The 21255-nt window shown below is 42.2% G+C and overlaps 1 protein-coding gene across 1 annotated transcript in view; it reads left to right on the forward strand.

The window, feature by feature from the left end:
- LOC134226453 (uncharacterized) overlaps positions 1-19902 on the forward strand; it is a 187990-nt gene extending 168088 nt beyond the window's left edge. Inside the window, 6 exon segments of the mRNA XM_062707230.1 lie at positions 14960-16075; positions 16077-17543; positions 17600-17782; positions 17863-18024; positions 18085-19707; positions 19766-19902. Coding sequence (XP_062563214.1) covers positions 14960-16075; positions 16077-17543; positions 17600-17782; positions 17863-18024; positions 18085-19653 — 4497 coding nt within the window. The 3' untranslated portion in view covers positions 19654-19707; positions 19766-19902.
- The last annotated feature ends 1353 nt before the right edge of the window (positions 19903-21255 follow it).

Here is a 21255-nt window from a genome sequence, read left to right on the forward strand (position 1 = left end):
TATTCTTATTGCATGCGTACTTGCCTGCGACGGGTGGTTGGAAGACCCCTTCACCGCACTCGTACACAGGACCGGGATGGCTGCTGGACGCTGGCAGGAGTGGCTCGACTGTGACGAGAGGATTAGGGGCTTCCACGAGGCTAGCAGGCGTGCATCCCGATGACGTTGAGTGTGTTGAGGTAAGCTTGTTTGAAGATGATGGGCTGATGGTGAGATCGGTATGTGTGTTCACAACGTGCTGTGATGAGCTCGAACAAGAAACAGTTGATGCAGGGCTGTTAGAAGTAGTCGAAATTGGTGGGGGCATGACATTCTTATTGCAGGTATACTTGCCTGCGAGGGTGATTTGGGAGACCCCGTCTCCGATCTCATACACAGGGCCGGGATGTCTGCAGGGTGCTGGCTGGAATGGCTCGACTGTGACAAGGGGATTAGGGGCTCCCAGAGAACGTACAGGCGTGCATCCCGGGGTTGTTGATGATATGATTGATGATGCTGGTTGCTTACGATCCATAAACGTGTTGGCTAGAGTTCGCGACGAGCTCGGGAATTTGCTGTTAGATGTAGTAGACTTTACCGGAAGGGAGTTGAACTTATTGCTTATGTACTTGCCTGCGAGGCAGGTTTGGGGGCCCCCCTTTCCGAACTCGAACACAGGACCGGGATGACTGCTGGTCGCTGGCTGGAAGGGCTCGACTGTGACGAGAGGATTGGGGTCTCCCAGAAGACTTTCAGGCATGCATCCCGGAGCGAATAGTGATGAGTGTTGAGAGTGGAGCAGCTTCACATTTCTTGTAGTGTCGGAAGCCTTACCGCAGGTACGTTTTTTGTATTTGGTTCAAAGGGACGAACGGATATACCTTCTGGCCAGTACCAAGGATCACCCACAACACTTGAAGCAGTTTTGCAAACGGTTATTTTGAAGGAGACAAAGGAAAGATCTTCAATTTGCTTCCCGCGAGGTACTAACTTCGTGACTTTTACAAGGGACGAGTGTACGTATGATATGCCTCGCCCTTATTTTTTTTCAGTGCCCAGAATTCTTCACGCCGATTCACGCCGCCGCCGCCGCCGCCGAACATTGCTTACGGCGTGACGCCGCCGACGCCGCCGCCGCCGGTGTAAAAATGGTCTTACGCCGCCGCCGTTCTCAAATACTTCGGCGCACAAGTCTAAGCTGGACCCGAACTATTTTTTCCGGAAAACTCAAACTAGATATTTTATATTTCTCTTTATATAAAAAAGGATGTAAGCCCAAATAACGAAAAATCCTCAAATTTACCAGAAACGAATAAAAAAATATTCGATAATAAAATTCTCAAACCCGTACCCGACCCTCCATCTCTACGGCTTCCAAACAAGCCTAAGATTGAGCTACTCAGCATTACAGGATTCGTTATCAGCCTCGCTAATTGTTTCACCCTCATGCTTGAATGTGTTAGATTTCAGTTCTATCAAGATATCTAATATTTTGGTATCGGCGTATAAGCTTGATCGACAATAATTTCTTGATTCAGTATTTAATTCGTCTCTGATCCATAATTGGACATCATTTTGTGTATGCTGTGGAAAAATAGTAAACTTTTCTAATAATAAACAAAACATCCACATGTAGCTCAGTATTATTATATTCTCGGTTGAAATAAATCCGACACCTGCCTTCGAATCATGAAATGTTTCTCTTTCATTAGACTCCTCATTCGCATATTGTAATTTAAGTATTGAAGAAATTAGCGGAGATTACAAGTAAATCAGAGATTGATTACATCTAAATATCATAATTGGGCGTGACAAGGGGTCTAGGAGATTGAGTCATCAACTATAATCTACAGGTCGGATAACAAAAGCGCTCAAGGAAAAACAGTATATTATAGTTCTATTGTTCTTAGAAATAATTAATCGTTTCTCAAGTGTTGTTTTTTCTGTGATCCATTTTCACCCCTTTGTAGCTTGAGTTTGTAGTTTCGTGGGTAACTAATTTTTTATTTTTCACTGCGCCATATACATTTTTTAAATGAATTATATTTGAATGGAAAGATCAATATTTACATTATTTAGTAAATTTGTATGTTTGAGATGTTCGAAACAAGACTAGACCTACAATTATGCAGGCTAGACAAAAAAAATGTTAAAATAACCGAAAAGAAGGCAGGAAAAGCCTAAATTTTCCACGTTTTGGCAAAACATCTAACATTTTGGTGAGGTAAAACGTCCTAGTGGGACTAGAATGGACTACGGGTCTCCACGCACTTTCTATACCCGATTTCTGATTTGCCGACGTGTTGTGTGTTGCTCCTTAAGAGCTGTCAGCTGAAAGGTGGTTTGCCTCGTGAGTATTCCGGCAACAGAATCTAACCAATTTTTGAAAAAGTAAATAGTATCAATATGATTGAGATTATCTACAATTTGAGCATGGCATCAGCTAGTTATATTGCTTAACTGTTGCATGATGCACACATACTCTTAAAAATCGTTACAGCTAAACATTAAAGCAGTTTTTGCTTAGCTAGGGCATATTCCCTCCCTTCCTTCCTCAGCACAATGTGTTTACGAACCGAAGAGTATGACATACATATGTATGACAAGAAGAACCACACTTAGAATCTTCCTTTGGATAGAGATTTACTAGCAGTAGCAAAGCTACAATTTTCAGGACCGCCGCAACCGTCGTATGGACCAATAGTTAACTTCCAAAGGGGTGAAGTAATGAACCCTTACCCTACTGATGAACGGCCAACATCCTCAATCGCATGCATCGATCAAATGCATTTGCGAATCGCTGTTCATGACATCGTTTTTGCCGGAACTGACGCATTCCATAGAAGAAGCTGATAGGATTATTTTAACATGTAATTGTTCTACTAAGTATGACGATGGCGAAAACACTACAACTGAAATAATCAATAATAAAGTTAAAACAGTAGCACTAAGGCTCTGTCTCATTTGGAGAATTAAACTTAAAAGTGACAGTTCGAAAATTAGCAAATAACCCGGTAATAAGAATGGCTGGTGCTGCCCAGCAATTCCAATAAGACATCGATGCAAAATGATTCGATATCTGTCAAAAGTAATCTTGCTCTGCGAGCAGGGTTATTTGATAATTATTGAAACGTCACTTTTAAGTTTAATTTCAGTTTAATTCTCCAAATGAGACAGATCCTAAGGAGATATCAGTATGTTGTCAAAACTTTAACAGGATGAGAAGCGCTATTAAAATAACTGAAATTCACAATAAAGTTTTGAGTTCTTCTCACAAAGGGGGATGGGGATGATATTGTTTTTACACTGAAGAAGTTTGTAACTATTAATAAAGTTTATCGAGATGAAGACTATCAATGGTCTGGAAAAAGATCGGGAGGTGGTGTCTTAGTTGCGGTATCTATAATAAATATATATGTATGTATGTAGTTATCCACCATCCTGGCTTGCTCTGTATACGGTTCCACCCAAAAGTACAGTCGAATTTATTTACCAATTTTAATGCACTGCTGTATGAAGGGCCAAAAACGGAGGTGGCGGACCCTTAAGGAGAGACACTTACGCGAAACCCGCGGGATAGAGAGAATCTCCCTCCAACAGTGTAATTCCACAGACTAATAACTAGCAATACTTTTTGAGCTTAGTCGCGGTATTTACAATAAATAATTCAGAAAAATTGGGCGTAACTTATTTTGTAAACAAACTTTGTTTTCGGATTCCGTTGAATGCAAGCGTTTTTCTCCAAAACTAATTCACTTACCTGACAGAGGAAAGCCTATTATGTTACCGTGGTTTTCCCAGGCAATTCTTGCTTTAGCAGGAATTCGCCTTCCAATGTTTGTCTACAAAATAAGTTACGCCCACATCGCAAATCGGTCCCAATATGAGAAACTTTTTTGTATCGTCGAAGAAATTTAATCTAGCGTACCTCCTGAAGTAAAGGTGCATATATATGGTGACATTAACCAACAAAATATAGTCTTGTAAGCCTTGTAACGCAGCAAAAACAAGTTTACTTCTACATCCTGGATGCAGATTTTATACCCGACATCAATAATGAGAGCATTTTTCCTCCAGTCATTGGAGATAATGAGCTATTGCACTTCATATTCGATAAAATTGCTAACTTAGGACTAAACCAAATCAATCATGTAAAAAATCTCCAAAATTTTTAGATCTATTATTGACAAACTGTTACGAAGATTTTTGCGTGAGTGAATCCACCGTGGAGAAATGAAGCATTTCACACAGAAATTGAATTTTCTTTGTTTGTATACGTTAATGACATACCCATTGAGTGTGAGTGTAAAGAATATCTACTGGAAAGCAATTTTAAGGAATGAACCTAATGTAGATAAAGCGACAGAGATATTTTATAGCACATTGTACAAAATAATAATGAAGGAAGTATGTACCAGTAAAAAGACGTAGAAGTCATGCTGTATCGAAAAATTCAATTTGATTTACAAGTGAAATAAAAAATCTTAAAAATCGTAAGCAGAGAGCACATAAAAACTACAAGAACATAATCATAAATTATAACCAACATTTAGAAGAATATCTTGACATTTGTAATCAGTTGAACTCTGCTATAAATACCGCATACTATGAATATATTTCAAAAACAGAGCACGAAATAAAAACCAGTCCAAAACATTTTTTTAGGTAGGGGAACGGTTTGCCACTTCATCTCATAGCTCCTATTTCAATCCCATCAAAAACAAAGCAATGGAAAGGAATTTGGTTTGTTTATTATTTTTGTGATTTTTTTCAGCAGTGAGCACGCATGTTGACAAAAAGAAGCGACGAATTTGGTGCCGTATTTCTTTGTTTAGAGATGAGATGGATATATGTACAGTGAGATGGAGATCGGAACATTTCCCCTATGTGAACACTAAATCAAAATCGGCTAATTTCCCGTCAAAACTTTATTTAGATCAACCGTTATCTTACAAAATCCAACGTTCGTTACTACTGCGGTATTGCCCGTATATCATGTGTACCAAAATTGTTCGAAGCAATTAATAATGAAATTTTTTTCGTTCAAATTAAAAATCGAATCACTTCTATGCAGCACGGCTTCTACAAAGGTCGTTCAACAGCCACAACAGAATTCGTTAATTATTTGGAAGCAATGGATGGTGGTTATTATGTAGAAGCCTTGTACACCACGGTGTGCCTGTGACCGAAAAAAATGTCCACCCATTCTGAACTCGCATTTCGAAAGATATAATATCCAGGCGTCTGCTATGAAAATTTCAAAATTCAAAAGCAGATACAAATTTAATGATTTTTGCGTTCGATATTTCACTACAGTCGCATCTCCACATCTCGATATTGAAGGGACCATCGTGATAGGGAGAGATCGAGGAATGGGAGGAAAATTGAAATGGGTACTAGATCCAAAAAAGCTCGTTGCTATGAAAAATGACAACAAAACAAATGTCGTTCCTTGTTGTTGATGTGTTTGTTGATATCTAAAGATGGTCTAGTAACCTAAAAATTTGAACATATCGACGTAAGGAAAACGAATCCTGAACAAAATATGATCAGAACCCATCGAGATAGAGAGATATCGAGATAGGGAGGTTATCAAGATGTAGAAAGCCACAATGTAAGTAGATTGAAGGGACTGGGGAAACTAGGGATCCTATAATGAGAGATATGCGAAAGCGGCCATTGTAAGCCAATCGAGCATTGAGAACTGTCAAAACGTGAGCCAAATGAACATTGTTATTGTTGCAGAATGAGACGAGATTGAAAGGTATTGAGATAGATTTTAAGAGAAGTTCCATCGAATAAACAATTTGTTTTACTTTCGCGAGTAGAAGTAATCTAGTTTATGTATCGTGTTTCGCCTATTTGTATTGCACTTTTATTTTAGTGATAATGCTTATTTAAACACTGTTAGTGGACAGACAAACATATTCCAAATTGTTATCAAATGCAAAGTCATATGCAAGCCTCAACATTTTGCGCTGCGGCAAGTGCTGGAAGCGTTTGCTAACAAGAGTAACAGCGTTGCTAAATCGTCTGAAAAAGTATTTGCATATCTCTCATTATAGGATCCCTAGGGGAAACCATCGACATAGGGAGAGATATCGAGATATAGAACATCGAGATACTGCAGGTAAACTATCAGATTTCTAAATCTGATAGATTACCTGTAAGAGCTGGTGTTCCCCAAGGCAGCATACTGGGGCCCATTTTGTATAACATATTTACTTCTGACTTACCTGTTTTACCACCAGGGTTTCAAAAATCTTTGTTTGCAGATGACACAGGTCTCTCAGCCAAAGGGCGTAGTCTCCGTGTCATTTGTAGTAGATTGCAAAAAGTTTGGATATTTTCTCCACTTACTTGCAAAATGGAAAATTTCCTGAATGCTTTCAAAACTCAGCTTATAATTTTCCCACATAAGCCGAGAGCTTCTCATTTGAAACCTTCTAGTAGACATATTGTCACTATGAATGGGGTTCCAATTAATTGGACTAGCGAAGCTAAATATTTAGGACTTCTGCTAGATCAAAATTAACTTTTAAAAATCACATTGAAGGCCTTCAAGCCAAATGTAACAAATATATTAAGTGTCTATATCCACTTATAAACAGAAAATCAAAACTTTGTCTTAAGAACAAACTTTTGATTTACAAACAAATTTTTAGACCTGCCATGTTGTATGCTGTGCCAATATGGACTAGTTGCTGCAATACCAGAAAGAAGGCACTTCAGAGGATTCAAAATAAAATTCTGAAAATGATTCTGAAGCTGCCTCCGTGGTATAGTACCAATGAACTTCATAGAATTTCTAATATTGAGACATTGCAACAAATGTCCAACAAAATAATTTTCAATTTTAGATAAAATCGTTGCAATCTTCTATTGCAACGATTAGCTCCTTGTACCTATAGTATAAATTAGGTTAAGTTAAGTTTAAGTAGAAAACATTGTAATTCCTACATGGTTCAATTCAACCAGAGGAAATATTCTAACTGCCAGAGGCAATTGAAATGTATTAATAATAACTAAAAATATAACATAGCAAATAAGGATGATAGTGTTAACAAAACACGGAACACCTAGTCTAGGAGATGAATGCATGTATTAGATAATTAGCAAATAAAATTAGTTAAAAAAAAAAAAAAAAAAAAAAAAAAAAAAAAAAAAAGAACATCGAGATGTAGAGAGTCGACTAATATGCAACCATATATACCGTGAATTTTCTCTTGATTACATCCAAATCAATTATCATCAAATATGCAATTTACAACCTCAATCAACTATAACCTAAAACCTATTTTTAAATAATAGAAAAAAATAGCAAAGGATGTTGGAGATAATATTAATAAATATCTAATATTAATGACAAAATAGACAACACAACCACAATACAGAATTCAAATTACAGAAATATTGCACTTCAATCTCCTAATCATACCAAAGTGTGAATATTGTCTATGACAGACAAGTAACTACACTCTGTATGATGATTCTGCTTTTATTAAATATGATAATAGTTGGTAACATAGAATACCGCGCTGAAACAATTTTGTCTTTCATGGGTACTGGGTAGTTAGTAAGACTAGTAGCCAACATTTAAACAACAATGTGCATCATTTGTTGTCAGTTCTACAACCATCATCCAGTTCGATTCATGCAGTGGTACGAAAACGAGTTCCATTTGAAAAAAAAATGAGTAAGGCTAGATCACACGAGGAAAACCGCCTTTTCCGAGAACGGTAGACGGAAAAAGCATATATGTACCACTTTGGGACGTCTCAACAATTTAACTGACTTGCTGAACTACGATGCATTTACTTCATAAATTAATGCATTTACTACATAAATTAACTGACATAGGGAATACTAGTATCCGACTTAGAACTAGAAGAGGGAAACCATCGCATTCCCATTAAGCCAGGTAAGAAAATGAGCTATTTTAAAAGACTGAAACTATTTAAGAAATATTTCACTGTCATAAAACGAGTTTAGTACAATTCCATTTAATTCCACCAAATCGTACATATACACGTAGTTAGTAAGACTAGTAACTAATTACCCAGTACTCATGAAAGACAAAATTGTTTCAGGGCGGTATTCTATGTAACCAACTATTATCATATTCAATAAAAGCAGAATCATCATACAGAGTGTAGTTACTTATTTGTCATAGACAATATTTACACTTTGGTATGATTAGGAGATTGAAGTGCATTAGTTCTGTAATTTGAATACTGTATTGTGATTGTATTGTCTATTTTGTCATTGGTATCAGAACAATGTTATCTCTAACATCCTTTGCTATTTTTTTTTCTATTATTCAAAGAATAGAATTTAGGTTATAGTTGATTGAGGTTGAAAATTGCATATTCGATGATAATTTATTTAGATGTAATCTGGAGGAAATTCACGGTATATATGCTTGCATATTAGTGAAATATCGAACGCAAAAATCATTAAATTTGTAACTGCTATAAATTTCGATTACCTAGATGAAATATTTTGAAATTTTCATAGCAGACGCCTGGATATTATATCTTTCGAAAGACGTGTTCAGAATGGAAGGACTTTTTTTTCGCTAATAACGGTGACAGGCACACCGAGACACGGATTTCAGCAAAGCATTTGATCGCGGTGATATACCCATGCTTCTGTTCAAATTGGACAAGATGGGTATTCAACCAAGAATTCTACATTGGCTTGACTCGTATTTAACCGACATTATATGCTGTATTTAATATGTATTTAAAGACATTATATGCTGCTTACGTTAGGCCTATTTTAGGATATTGTAGTATAGTTTGGTCCCCCTTCTCGATAATAAAGTTCAAAAGCAATTTTTGTTATATGCACTTCGCAAGTTAGGTTGGGCCGTATTTCCATTGCCAACATATGTAGCTCGTTGCAAGCTTATTAATATTCAAACACTGAAAGTGCGTCGTGACTATGGCATGGTATCTTTCATAAACAATATTGTCACCCATAGAATTGACTCCCCACAGTGTAACGGCCATTCGGTCCGTTACAGTTTTGTAAATATCTTGTATAATTTAATAACTGAAATATAGAAAGTAGTTTAATTAATTAAACTAAAAATTTAAATAAATTTATTAAAGATTAGCAGTCCGATACACCGCGTTTCAAAAGCTCTTTTCATTTTAAATTATTCTCGCGCTCACAGAACGCTAAGAAGGTTCTAGACCAACGTGAAGACCATGTGGCGAGCGCGGGTGACTACGTCACCGATGCAGATGGCGACCATCCACCTGGGGAAAATCCCAACAAGGGGCCGTGCACTAAATACGTAAGCAGCTTTTCTGAGTTTTCCAACCCCCCTCCCCCATGTAAGATTTTCTTCATACTATTTAATTTTTATTTATATGGAGCGTAAGAAAATGACAACCCCCCCCCTCTCCCCATAAGTGCTTACGTAATATGTGTACGACCCCCAATACCCTTTGATAATTTTATTATTGATTATTTTATTAACTGTACTTTTATGTACCGCACGACAATTGCGACATCAATAAATATTCTCCAAAAACTGTTTTCGAACAAACTATGCTAAATATTGAACCTTTGAGGGAGCGGGCCATTTGGCATAAAGTCATTTGGCATAACGGACATTTGGCATGATTGTGGCCAGCGTCAAAAGTGAGAGTTTTTTTTGGCTTAACGGACTTTTGGCATAATTTTTCTTTGCGTTCGCTAAATGGTGACTAAGTGAAACCCCCGGAATAGTAAATATAACTCCCGTCGATAGCAATATTAAAAAAAATTATCCTCTCGTAGAAAGAATGCATTTACAATGCAATGCAAAAGTAGGCGCATGCCCGGATTAGAGCAATGGTGGATGTGATCTCTTCTTTAAAAGTAGGCGTGTGGCCGGATTATGACAATGAAGGATGTGATCCCTTCTTTAAAAGTAGGTGCGTGCCCGAATTATGGCAATAGAGGATATGATCTCTTCTTTAAAAGTAGGCGCTTGCATGGATTATGGCAATGGAGAATGTGATCCCTTCTTTAAAAGTAGGCACTTGCCTGGATTAAGACAATGGTGGATGTGATTCCTTCTTTAAATAAAGGCGCTTGCCCGGATTGAGGAAATGGTGGATGTGATCCTTTCCTTAGAAGTAGGCGCATTCCCGGATTAAGGCCACAGTGGATGCGCTTGCATGGGTTATGGCAATGGTGGATGTGATCCCTTCTTTAAAAGTAGGCGCTTGCCTGGATTAAGACAATGGTGGATGTGATTCCTTTATTAAAAGAAGGCGCTTGCCCGGATCGAGGAAATGGTGGATGTGATCCTTTCTTTAGAAGTAGGCGCATTCCTGGATTAAGGCCATAGTGGATGCGCTTGCATGGATTATGGCAATGGAGGATGTGATCCCTTCTTTAAAAGTAGGCGCTTGCCCGGATTATGACAATGGTGGATATGATTCCTTCTTTAAAAAAAGGCGCTTGCCTGGATTGAGGCAATGGTGGATGTGATCCCTTTTTTGAAAGTAGGCGCTTGCCCGGATTAAGACAATGGTGGATGTGATTCCTTCTTTAAATAAAGGCGCTCGCCCGGATTAAGACAATGGTTGATGCGATCACTCATTTAAAAATAGGCGCTTGCCCGGCTTAAGACAATGGTGGATGTGATTCCTTATTTAAAAAAAGGCGCTTCCCAGGATCGAGGTGGATGTGATCCCTTTTTTAAAAATAGGCGCTTGCACGGATTATGGCAATGGAGGATTTGATTCGTTCTTTAAAAGTAGGCGCTTGCCCGGATTATGGCAATGGTGGATGTGACTCCTTCTTTATAAGTAGGCGCTTGCCGGGAATAAATCAATGGTAGATGTGATCTCTTCCCCGAGTAGCACAACTCAGATTGATTTGATTACAGTAACTCATATAGTCATATGTGACTTGATTGGTTTTAGTAACTCGTCTACGACAAGTGTATTGCTTGAGTTTTTAAGGTTAGGCGCAATGGTGGATTTGATCCGGTCTTAAGGCGCATGCCCGGATTAAGGCAATGGTGGATGTAATCCCTACTTTAAAAGTAGGCATGTGGCCGGAATAAGTCAATGATGGATGTGATCCCTTCCTCTGAGGTAATTCTGCCGTTTTGTGATTTCGTTCTCCCGGAAAATGTCTACCATCAATCTAAATTTATCGGAAAACAGCCTCGACCTACTTTATCTACGCTAAACATGACATGAAATATCCCTTTCGCTTTCACAGTTCGAAATTATGCCAAATGACCTAATGTCAAACAGCGTTATGCCAAATGACCCAGACCCGACCTTTGAATCAGATATGCTGGCTTTCAATAAATCTTGTGACAATATTGACTTAACAATGTCAAAATGCAGCTTAAACGCTTCTTCACACGTATTATAAGTTGATGGCACTCTATTTCAATATTTCTAATTAAGAATATCATTTTACCAAAATCTATTGTTAACTATTGGTTAAGGCTACCAATGTAATAACTAGGTCTACATAATTGATTGACTACACAATAAATAAATAAATAAATAGATTCTAAATTTGCGAAAAAGAACCCACAGCCTTGAGGTTCTGTGTACCTTAAAGACACGTGGATACTTTTTCGCAAATTTAGTATTTATTTGTCCATTTCGGAAACATGTGCTGTGTATATGCGCAGCGCAGCCAAATTATTTAGTCCAAGCATATTATTGAAGTCCTCTAAAATAAGTGTGTTACTTGTTCCACATTTGACCAGTATTCTAAGTGAGAGTTCCCTGAAACGGTGCTTTGAAGGAGTGATTTAAGCAAGCACCTTCTGGCTCATGTGCAATACGCAAACAACTCAGCTGCTGAGAGGAAGCAGAAACAGACGTACTTTTAAAACGGAGAGAATTATAGTCGTTCTGTAAATGTAATATGTACAAACGTACAAAACAACAAAGTACCGCAGTGATGCTATGAAAATTTACCATTACAGTCAGATTTAACCCGGAAGTCAGAAAGTGCTATTTCTACAACAGCTCCAGCGACCCATTTCAGACTGCCTAGTATTCAAGACAAGGTCCGAGGTCACTTTTACTTACAATAAGCCCCGCCTGGTCATGCTACTATTATCAATTGAATACACATATAATCAAATCTCCGGATTTTTCTTTTATTCAGCGTGTATTATTTTTTTATCAATCGAAATTATAATAAAAACCTTTTGAAACAATCTCACCCAATCAATCCATTTTTGGGTGATGGAACTGAAGAAGGAAGTAACACTCCGATAAGTATCACGTAAAAACTTGAACTGAATCTTTTGAAATTTTCCGTATGTAGAACCAAAAGTTTGGGTCAGTTTCAACAGGATCCCGACCGTTTGAATCAGCTCACATGAACTTCGTCTTCCGGCATAATAAAAAAGACTTTACAACGGGAACGCTGCTGATTGGACCGTGGCCCAGTGAAAGGCATCATTTCGCCGGATGGGCCCGGCAGCCGCGTCAACGACTTCACAAAATAAAATACAAAAAGCCCCAGTTCCCTCCTTTCGAAAATATTCAAATCGGCCACTTTCCGTTCTCAAAGCCTTAAAAGATTTGCGCGGCCAACTTTGATTTCTGCGGTTTAACCAGCTTTTTTGGCTAGATCGAGAATTCGACTTCTTATGCTTTTCAGTCTGGAGATTTTTAGATCAACCTTTTAAGATCGTCGCGGCAAGTTTTTGATGAAGGCAACAAAAACTTGCCGAAACGTTGAGACAGATCTTAAACAGTTGTTCTAAAATTCTCCAAACTGAAGATCCGAAACCTTCCAAACAGCTAAAACAGAAATTCTTTTAATTTTGTTGTTGTTTGTTGCTGCAACAATTGTTGCAGCTACTTTATTGTAACTAAATCTGGTCATATTTAAGTTTTAGTAACATATGTAGAACATGTGTGCTGCTAGGGTACACTCTGAGTGGCTAGGATGACATATATGACATTACATATTGCAAATTTCTCGTTCTTGGGCCGCAAATCGCCGGTCTCTTTGCACGCCTTCCTGGGTTGCGCATAGGCAGCGAGTGCGGGGTCTACTTGAAGAAATCAATTAATGTATTCAACCTTTTCGATGTTACACGAATATTGCTATCCGTTTAATGGAACAGAATTCTTAGTTGCAGAAATTGCGATTTCTTTTAAACCCGAAGCATTATTACGCCTGACGATCCATTTCACTCTTGGAAATACATGGCGCCTTGCAATGCAATACATACCTACCTAACTAGGGCGAATTTGCTGCATCACCATCCACAGCGACAGCGACATATCGTCGCGACAGCACCTCAAAGAATTCAAATACCGAACTTGCCCGCGGTTTCTTTCATCCTCTCTGCATGGCATAAACCCGAACCACATTGGAAATGAACAGCAGTGAGGGAGTAGAAATTATCATATAGCTCGGAGGCAGTGCGTGACAGTCGTCGATGTCGTCCCGTAGTACCCATCCGAGAGCAGCCTTTTTTTTCTTGGCGGTTCGTTTTTGATTGCAACAGACGGCCAAAATTTCAAACCTAACCTACTTCAGAGCATCTTCATCGTTTCCAACGAGTGGAAAATTGTGCCAAATTACATCATTCAAAGTTTGTACCGACTGGAGGAATGTCGTCTGGTAGTTCGTGACACGGCGGATGGTCGATTGAATATCGAAGCTTAGGTGGAATCCATCATTTGATGCGAAACCTAGAAAAGTCATCCATCAAATTCGCCAACCCTGTCAGTATACAGATGAATGGAGCTTAAACGAATGGAGAGAACGCATGGAAAAAGTTTCCAAGTCATCTTTTGACTTGGTCTGGTCTGTTCAGAATCGAAAGTTTGTTGAAATAAAAAAGAGGATAGCTTGGGGTTAAAAATTTCGCTGGTACGGAAAGGGCAGCTCGACAATTTTCATCATAACTACCACCAATTCCGTCGACTGACTGGGTTAGTGGGAAAATTATGTAACCTTAAATTTGTCTGTGTGACGCTTCTCTGAACTCTTTCCACCCGAACAAGCTGAAGATTACTTTCAGTTCCTCATAGGTCACATATGACTGGCTGTATCAGCCAAATCAGCCAAAAATGTAATGGAACATCTTAGCACGTGGCATAATACATCGGCGTTCTCTAATTTGAAAATCTATTCTTCTGGCATTCAATTTTGCCGGTATGGTGTCAAATGAAGCGAAAAATTATTTCATACACGTGCGCTTCAAATGCGGTCTATACATTGCTTTATTTTATCTGGGTCGATGGTATTCTACACTAAGACTATGAGACGAGAGGAAAAATATTGGTACTATATGCAGATTAATGCCATTTGCGTGGGTAGGTCTAGGAGCCAAAATTTATTCGTGAACTATGTCTGACGACAACGTTGATGAAAATTTCAATCGATTTTTGCCTAATTTCTGTTGGAGACGCATAATGAGACGATGCCTGAGCTTCAGACAATATAGAGTGACATATAAATATCTTGTTTGGTGGATTAATAACACGCCATTTGGATTCAGGTTGATGTACATTTCTGCATTTTTGTATGTTTCTGCATTTACATCGGGGTACATAGAATTGAAAGCCAAAACATTGGATTTAGATTTTTTACAGATTTTGTCAGCAGTTTTAGTAATTTTAATCTGGCATCTCATCACCTAAGTCAAAAACTCTGACGTTAATCAACTAAACACTTCGTAGCTCTGCAAATATGAAACGATGAACTTGTCACCTTGCGTAATAAATGAAAGCCATAAACCAGTAGTACAAATTGTTTGGCTGCATGGGTCACAGTAATGACTGCTTATAATTGCCATTCGCTGGGAGCTAGCGAAATGGATCCAGCGCTATAAAAACCTCAACGTCTTCTGGCACCTAGTACTCGTACCTCGGATAATCTTTGCCATTTTAACCACCTTGCGTTTGCTCATACAACGTTTTACAACCCTCACGACCACCATAATTTTAACTTTCTATCTCTTTTTCCCATTCCACAGACTGCCTCGGCTCAACTTTTCCCTCTAACCAGTAACGACGATAATGCGCTGATTCCTGCGGGAAGGAAGTTCCCCCGGCAGGCCAATGCCGTTGCTCCCCGCTACGATCACACTCACATCGAGACCATCGATGTCACGTGTGATCAGAAAAATGGCATGCTGGTGACGATTGAGTTCGAAGCAGACTTCCAGGGAGTCATCTACAGCCAAGGCTACTACAACGACCCCAAGTGTCGGTACGTTTCGGCCGGCAAGGGAGGACGGTCGTTTTCTTTCACGGTTCCATTCGCCGGTTGCGGAAGCAAACCGTCCTGTTCGGTGTGTTCGTCCGTCGACAACGTGCTGGTAATTCAAACCGATGAAGATGTCCAGGAAGCGTGGGATACTGCACGGAGAATCTCGTGCAGTCAGGTGGAACAGCAACAAAATACTATCTTTTTCAAACCTTTTGTGGTTGATATGTTGGAAGTGGTGAATGTTCCGACTGCTACCGGAGGGGTAGAGTGCTGGATGGATATCCAACGAGGATCATATCCAAATATTTCACCAATCCCAAGCATAATCAAAATTGGAGAAGCTCTAAGTATCCTCGTGTACTTGAGAGATCCAAAAGGGGAGTACGACGTGTCTGTGAAGGATTGCTACGCATACGATAGCCCTGAATACGATGCATCCGGCACCAGGAGACTACAGTTATCCGATAAGAACGGCTGTTCTCGAAAGAAGAAACTTTTCGGTCTATGGGAAAAAACTACTCAAACAGGAAGCTCTGGTGCCACACTTATTCTGCACAACAATATCAAAGCGTTCAAATTCCCAGACAGAATGCAGGTGTTCTTAAAGTGTGATATTGAAATCTGTAGAGGAGGATGTGGTCCTCAGGTGTGTGAAATCGAAGAATTAGTCAAAACGGTTGATAAATCGACTACCCAGCGGCCAACTGCAGTAACAGCCATACAACCGACACGGGGAACACGCCCACCACAAACTGCTCCTACATCTTTCCCCACTCGTCAACCACCCACATACACTACCGGAGCTCCTCCAAGAAGAACTCGTCCAACAAGACCATCAACCGTTGCACCATCGACGCGTCAACCTACCGCAACAGCTCCACCACGTCAGCGAACCCGACCAACAGTCACCACCACAACGGAATTTGTATGTGCACCAGGTTCCACTGATGATCGTTGCAATGCAGTTTTAGTTACCGAAAGGCCAAACTGCCGTCGAGGTTCAAGAGATCCACGGTGTAGGCAACCAACCACAGCAGCTCCAGTTACAACACCAGCACCTCTCCGTTGCTTCCCAGGATCCACCGACCCCCGTTGTCCAACTGTCCCTACAACACCAGCCCCTCCTCGATGTTTCCCAGGCTCCACTGACCCACGTTGTCCAACTGTTCCTACAACACCAGCCCCTCCTCGATGCTTCCCAGGATCGACCGATCCACGGTGCCCAACTACAGCGCCGGAAACAACAACAGCTACCCTCCGTTGTTTTCCGGGATCCACCGACCCTAGATGTCCAACAACTGCTCGTCCATCTCCAACACGTGGAACTCGTCCAACTGGTCGAGGCACACGTCCAACAGGTAGAGGAACCCGGCCAACACGTCCTACAACGGCAGCCCCAACATATATTCCACCAGTTGAAAGCCAAAGGACCACCGCTGCTCCAGACTGCTATCCCGGATCTAATGATCGTCGTTGCCCTCGACCAGTTCCATCAACTCCTAGACCAGTGGGCGAAATTGAAGAAGCTTCTGGACCATCCTGCTTCCCTGGTTCTAATGATCCTCGATGTCGAACACCAGTCCTTCGTTGTCCTCCTGGTACAACTGATCCACGTTGTCCTGGGGCTACTCGACCAGCTCCTTCAACAACGCGAGCCCCAGCACCAACGACACCGGCACCACCTCGCTGCTCTCCGGGATCAACTGACCCTCGCTGCCCTCAGACATCCCCAGCGCCCAGATGTTTCCCTGGATCTCGCGATCCAGCATGTTACGAAAAAACAGACTCCCCAACATATTTACCCCCACAAGAGGCTACTACTGCAGCTCCAAGGTGTTATCCAGGTTCATCTGATCCAAGGTGTCCTCAAACTACCCCTCGTCCAACGACTCCAGCTCCACCACGTTGCTACCCTGGTTCTACTGATCCTCGTTGTCCAACACTGCCACCTACAACCACCATTGCGGAACCTCGATGCTACCCAGGTTCAACTGATCCCAGATGTCCACAGACCACACCTAGGCCAACGGCACCACCTTTACGATGCACTCCAGGATCCACCGATCCTAGATGTCCTCAACCAACAACACCCCCACCACCACGATGCTTCCCCGGAAGCACAGACCCAAGATGTCCTCAAACCACAACACCCAGACCAGTTCCAACCACTCCGGCCCCTCCGAGATGTTATCCAGGGTCACCAGATCCGAGGTGTCCTCAAACTTCTCCAAGACCAACCACCCCTGAAGCACCACGATGCTTCCCTGGAAGCACGGATCCAAGATGCCCTCAAACAACTACCTCGCGACCAGCTCCAACCACAACATCTGCTCCAAGATGTTATCCTGGTATGTTGTATCGAATCCTGCTGGCTTGGGGTTTTCTTAACTATTTCGCTCCACAGGTTCCAACGATCCGAGATGCCCACAAACCACAACTCCAGCTCCTCTTAGATGTGTCCCTGGTAGTACTGATCCACGTTGCCCTCAAACCACACCTGCTCCCAGATGTTATCCTGGATCAACTGACCCGCGGTGTCCAACTACCCCGAGACCTCAACCGTCAACAACTCCGGCATGCTATCCAGGTTACAAAATTTACCTTTTTTATTTATTTTATCAACGTATTTATTGTTCATGAATAATTATTTATTATTTTGTGCTTCAGGTTCCTCTGATCCTAGATGCCCAACAACAGCAAGACCAACTACTCAGGCGCCACGCTGTTATCCTGGATCAAGTGATCCAAGATGCCCACAAACAACTGCTGCTCCGACGTATTTGCCGCCATCGCAACCGAGCACTACGGCCGCTCCACGATGCTATCCAGGTTTATTTTATCATCAGTGTCATAGTTGTACATATTTTATATTATCGTCCCAAAATCTAGGTTCCAACGATCCTCGATGTCCAACGCCTCCTTCAACTACCCAAGGACCGAGATGTTATCCAGGATCAACTGATCCTCGTTGTCCACAAACCACTCCTAGGCCAACAACTCCTCCACCACCAAAATGCTATCCAGGAAGCACTGACCCCAGATGTCCACAACCTACCACGCCACGCCCGGTGCCAACTACAACACCAGCCCCTAGATGCTACCCGGGATCGACAGATCCTCGTTGCCCTACTACACCAAGGCCGCAACCGACAACAACTCAAGGCCCAAGGTGCTATCCCGGATCAACGGATCCTCGTTGTCCACAGCCAACTACTACACCTGGGCCACGGTGTTACCCAGGTTCGTCTGACCCCAGATGTCCACAACCTACCACACCACGCCCGGTGCCAACTACAACAGCTGCCCCTAGATGTTACCCGGGATCGACAGATCCTCGTTGCCCTACTACACCAAGGCCGCAACCGACAACAACTCAAGGCCCTAGGTGCTATCCCGGATCAACGGATCCTCGTTGTCCACAGCCAACTACTACGCCTGGGCCACGGTGTTATCCAGGTTCATCTGACCCCAGGTGTCCCACAACTCCAAGACCACAGCCAACAACTACCCCTGCACCTCGATGCTATCCAGGATCATCAGATCCTCGATGCCCAACTACTCCGAGGCCAGCCACAGAACCAGCTACGTATCTTCCACCTGTGTCGCAAACTACGCCTGCACCACGATGCTATCCAGGATCAAGTGATCCTCGTTGTCCAACCACACCTCGCCCGCAACCATCGACCACTCCTGCTTTGCGTTGCTACCCAGGCTCAAGTGACCCGCGTTGTCCAACTACTCCACGTCCACAACCAACTACTACCGCGGCACCACGATGCTATCCAGGTTCAAGTGATCCACGATGTCCAACAACACCTCGTCCACAACCCACTACCACTCCAGCACTACGTTGCTATCCAGGTTCAACCGATCCACGTTGTCCAACAACTCCTCGTCCACAACCAACAACAACTCCAGCACCACGTTGTTATCCTGGATCAACTGATCCACGCTGTCCTCAACCAACAACCACACCGGCTCCACGATGCTATCCAGGTTCTACAGATCCACGATGCCCAACAACTCCACGACCACAACCAACTACGACTCCTCGACCGCAACCAACAACAACCGCTGCTCCACGGTGCTATCCAGGGTCGTCGGATCCACGGTGCCCAACGACGCCACGACCACAACCAACTACAACTCCTCGACCGCAACCAACCACAACTGCTGCTCCACGATGCTATCCAGGGTCGTCAGATCCACGGTGCCCTACGACACCACGACCACAACCGACAACTACTCCAGCTCCAAGATGTTACCCGGGATCAACTGATTCTAGATGTCCTACCACTCCAAGACCAACCACACAAGCTGCCACATATCTTCCCCCGGAGACCTCAGCTGCACCACGATGCTATCCAGGCTCTCCTGATCCTCGTTGTCCTGTTCAAACCACTTCACGGCCCAACTGCTATCCAGGAAGTACGGATCCACGCTGCCCACGGCCTGTGAGCACAACTCCACGACCGATTCCATCAACTACTCCTGCGTTGAGATGTTATCCAGGTTTGAATACCGATGATGATTCCATCGAATAAATTTAATGTTTGACACCTTTTTCCAGGTTCTACGGATCCTAGATGTCCAACGACTCCGCGACCGAGCCCCACTACCACCGCAGCTCCAGCCTGTTATCCAGGATCACAAGATCCTCGTTGCCCACGACCGACAACGCAAAGACCTGTGCCTACTACCACACCAGCCCCCAGATGCTATCCAGGTAATTGCAAAACAATATATAAACCTCAACGACCATATAATATGTTGTTCATTCGGAAAGGTTCGACTGACCCAAGATGTCCAACAACACCACGTCCAGTACCAACAACAACTTCAGGTCCGCGGTGCTTCCCGGGATCATCCGACCCGCGATGCCCCACGACACCTCGACCACAGCCTACTACCACTCCTGCTCCGCGATGCTTCCCTGGCTCAACGGATCCTCGTTGCCCAACTACCCCGCGACCGACAACTCCAGCTCTGAGGTGCTACCCGGGATCGTCCGATCCACGTTGCCCGACCACTCCCAGACCATCAACCACCACAAAACAACCGTGCTATTTCGGATCACCAGATCCAGCTTGCCCGCGACCATTCTTTACCACAACTCCATCCTCGTGCTTCCCAGGATCAACGGATCCTAACTGCCCGCAACCGTACAGGCCAAGTAGTACGAATCCTCCGGCCACTTATCTACCACCACTGCCAGCCGCTGGACTACGAAGCGCACGGCACTTGAGTGAAAAGACTCTCAAGGATATCAATGCTCTAGCGGAATTTGCCGAACCAGAGATAGCGGAGGAAATCACCGTCATTGATGACAGCCAGAATGTCCTCGAACGTAGCAAACGAGACCTGGGCGATCCAGCCAAGGAGATTATCTCCATTACGCTCAGCGTGAAAGGGTTCCAGTTTGAGCAGCTTTAAACGACCTCCGGCGAATCGGAACGCAGTCACATCAGAAAATACTCTTCATTTTAAATTAGGCTTAGGTAATTTTTTTTCTCACTTGTACAAAGATTCGATCGAGTGGCGATAGCTGAGTGCTAAACGAACGGAAAGCATGGTTTTAGATGGAAAATGTTCCAAAACTGTACATATCATAGACGGAACGATGAACGAGTATTCGTTGTTATTGTAAATAAAGATATTTACCGAAGAGAGTTTTGTCTTGTTGTAATTCACCACTGCCCTTAAGAAATGTTCATTAGTATGGTCACGATTCTAAAGAGAAGGCTTGCTGTAGAAGCCTCTGTTTGTTTGAAAATTCAAAATGTGAATTTATGTAGCGATTGATCGTGTGAATATCAGGAACGTGTAATATTGGTAACGTGAAAGTAGGAGACGAGCGACCTCACGATCATCTATTGCTGAGGAACCCAAGAACTACAGTATCATTCCGCTTATCTGGACCTTACTAATCCGACGACTCGTTAGTCCGGACCTCGCTAATTCAGAATTTTCCGGATTAAAATCAACACCCATTTAAACGCATTATGCTGTCAGTTTTCAAATTTGTGCTGTAATTTTGTTTTGGTTCATTTGTATAGATTT

Source organism: Armigeres subalbatus, chromosome 3 (assembly GCF_024139115.2).
Source record: "Armigeres subalbatus isolate Guangzhou_Male chromosome 3, GZ_Asu_2, whole genome shotgun sequence".
Classification (NCBI taxonomy): Eukaryota; Metazoa; Arthropoda; class Insecta; order Diptera; family Culicidae; genus Armigeres; species Armigeres subalbatus.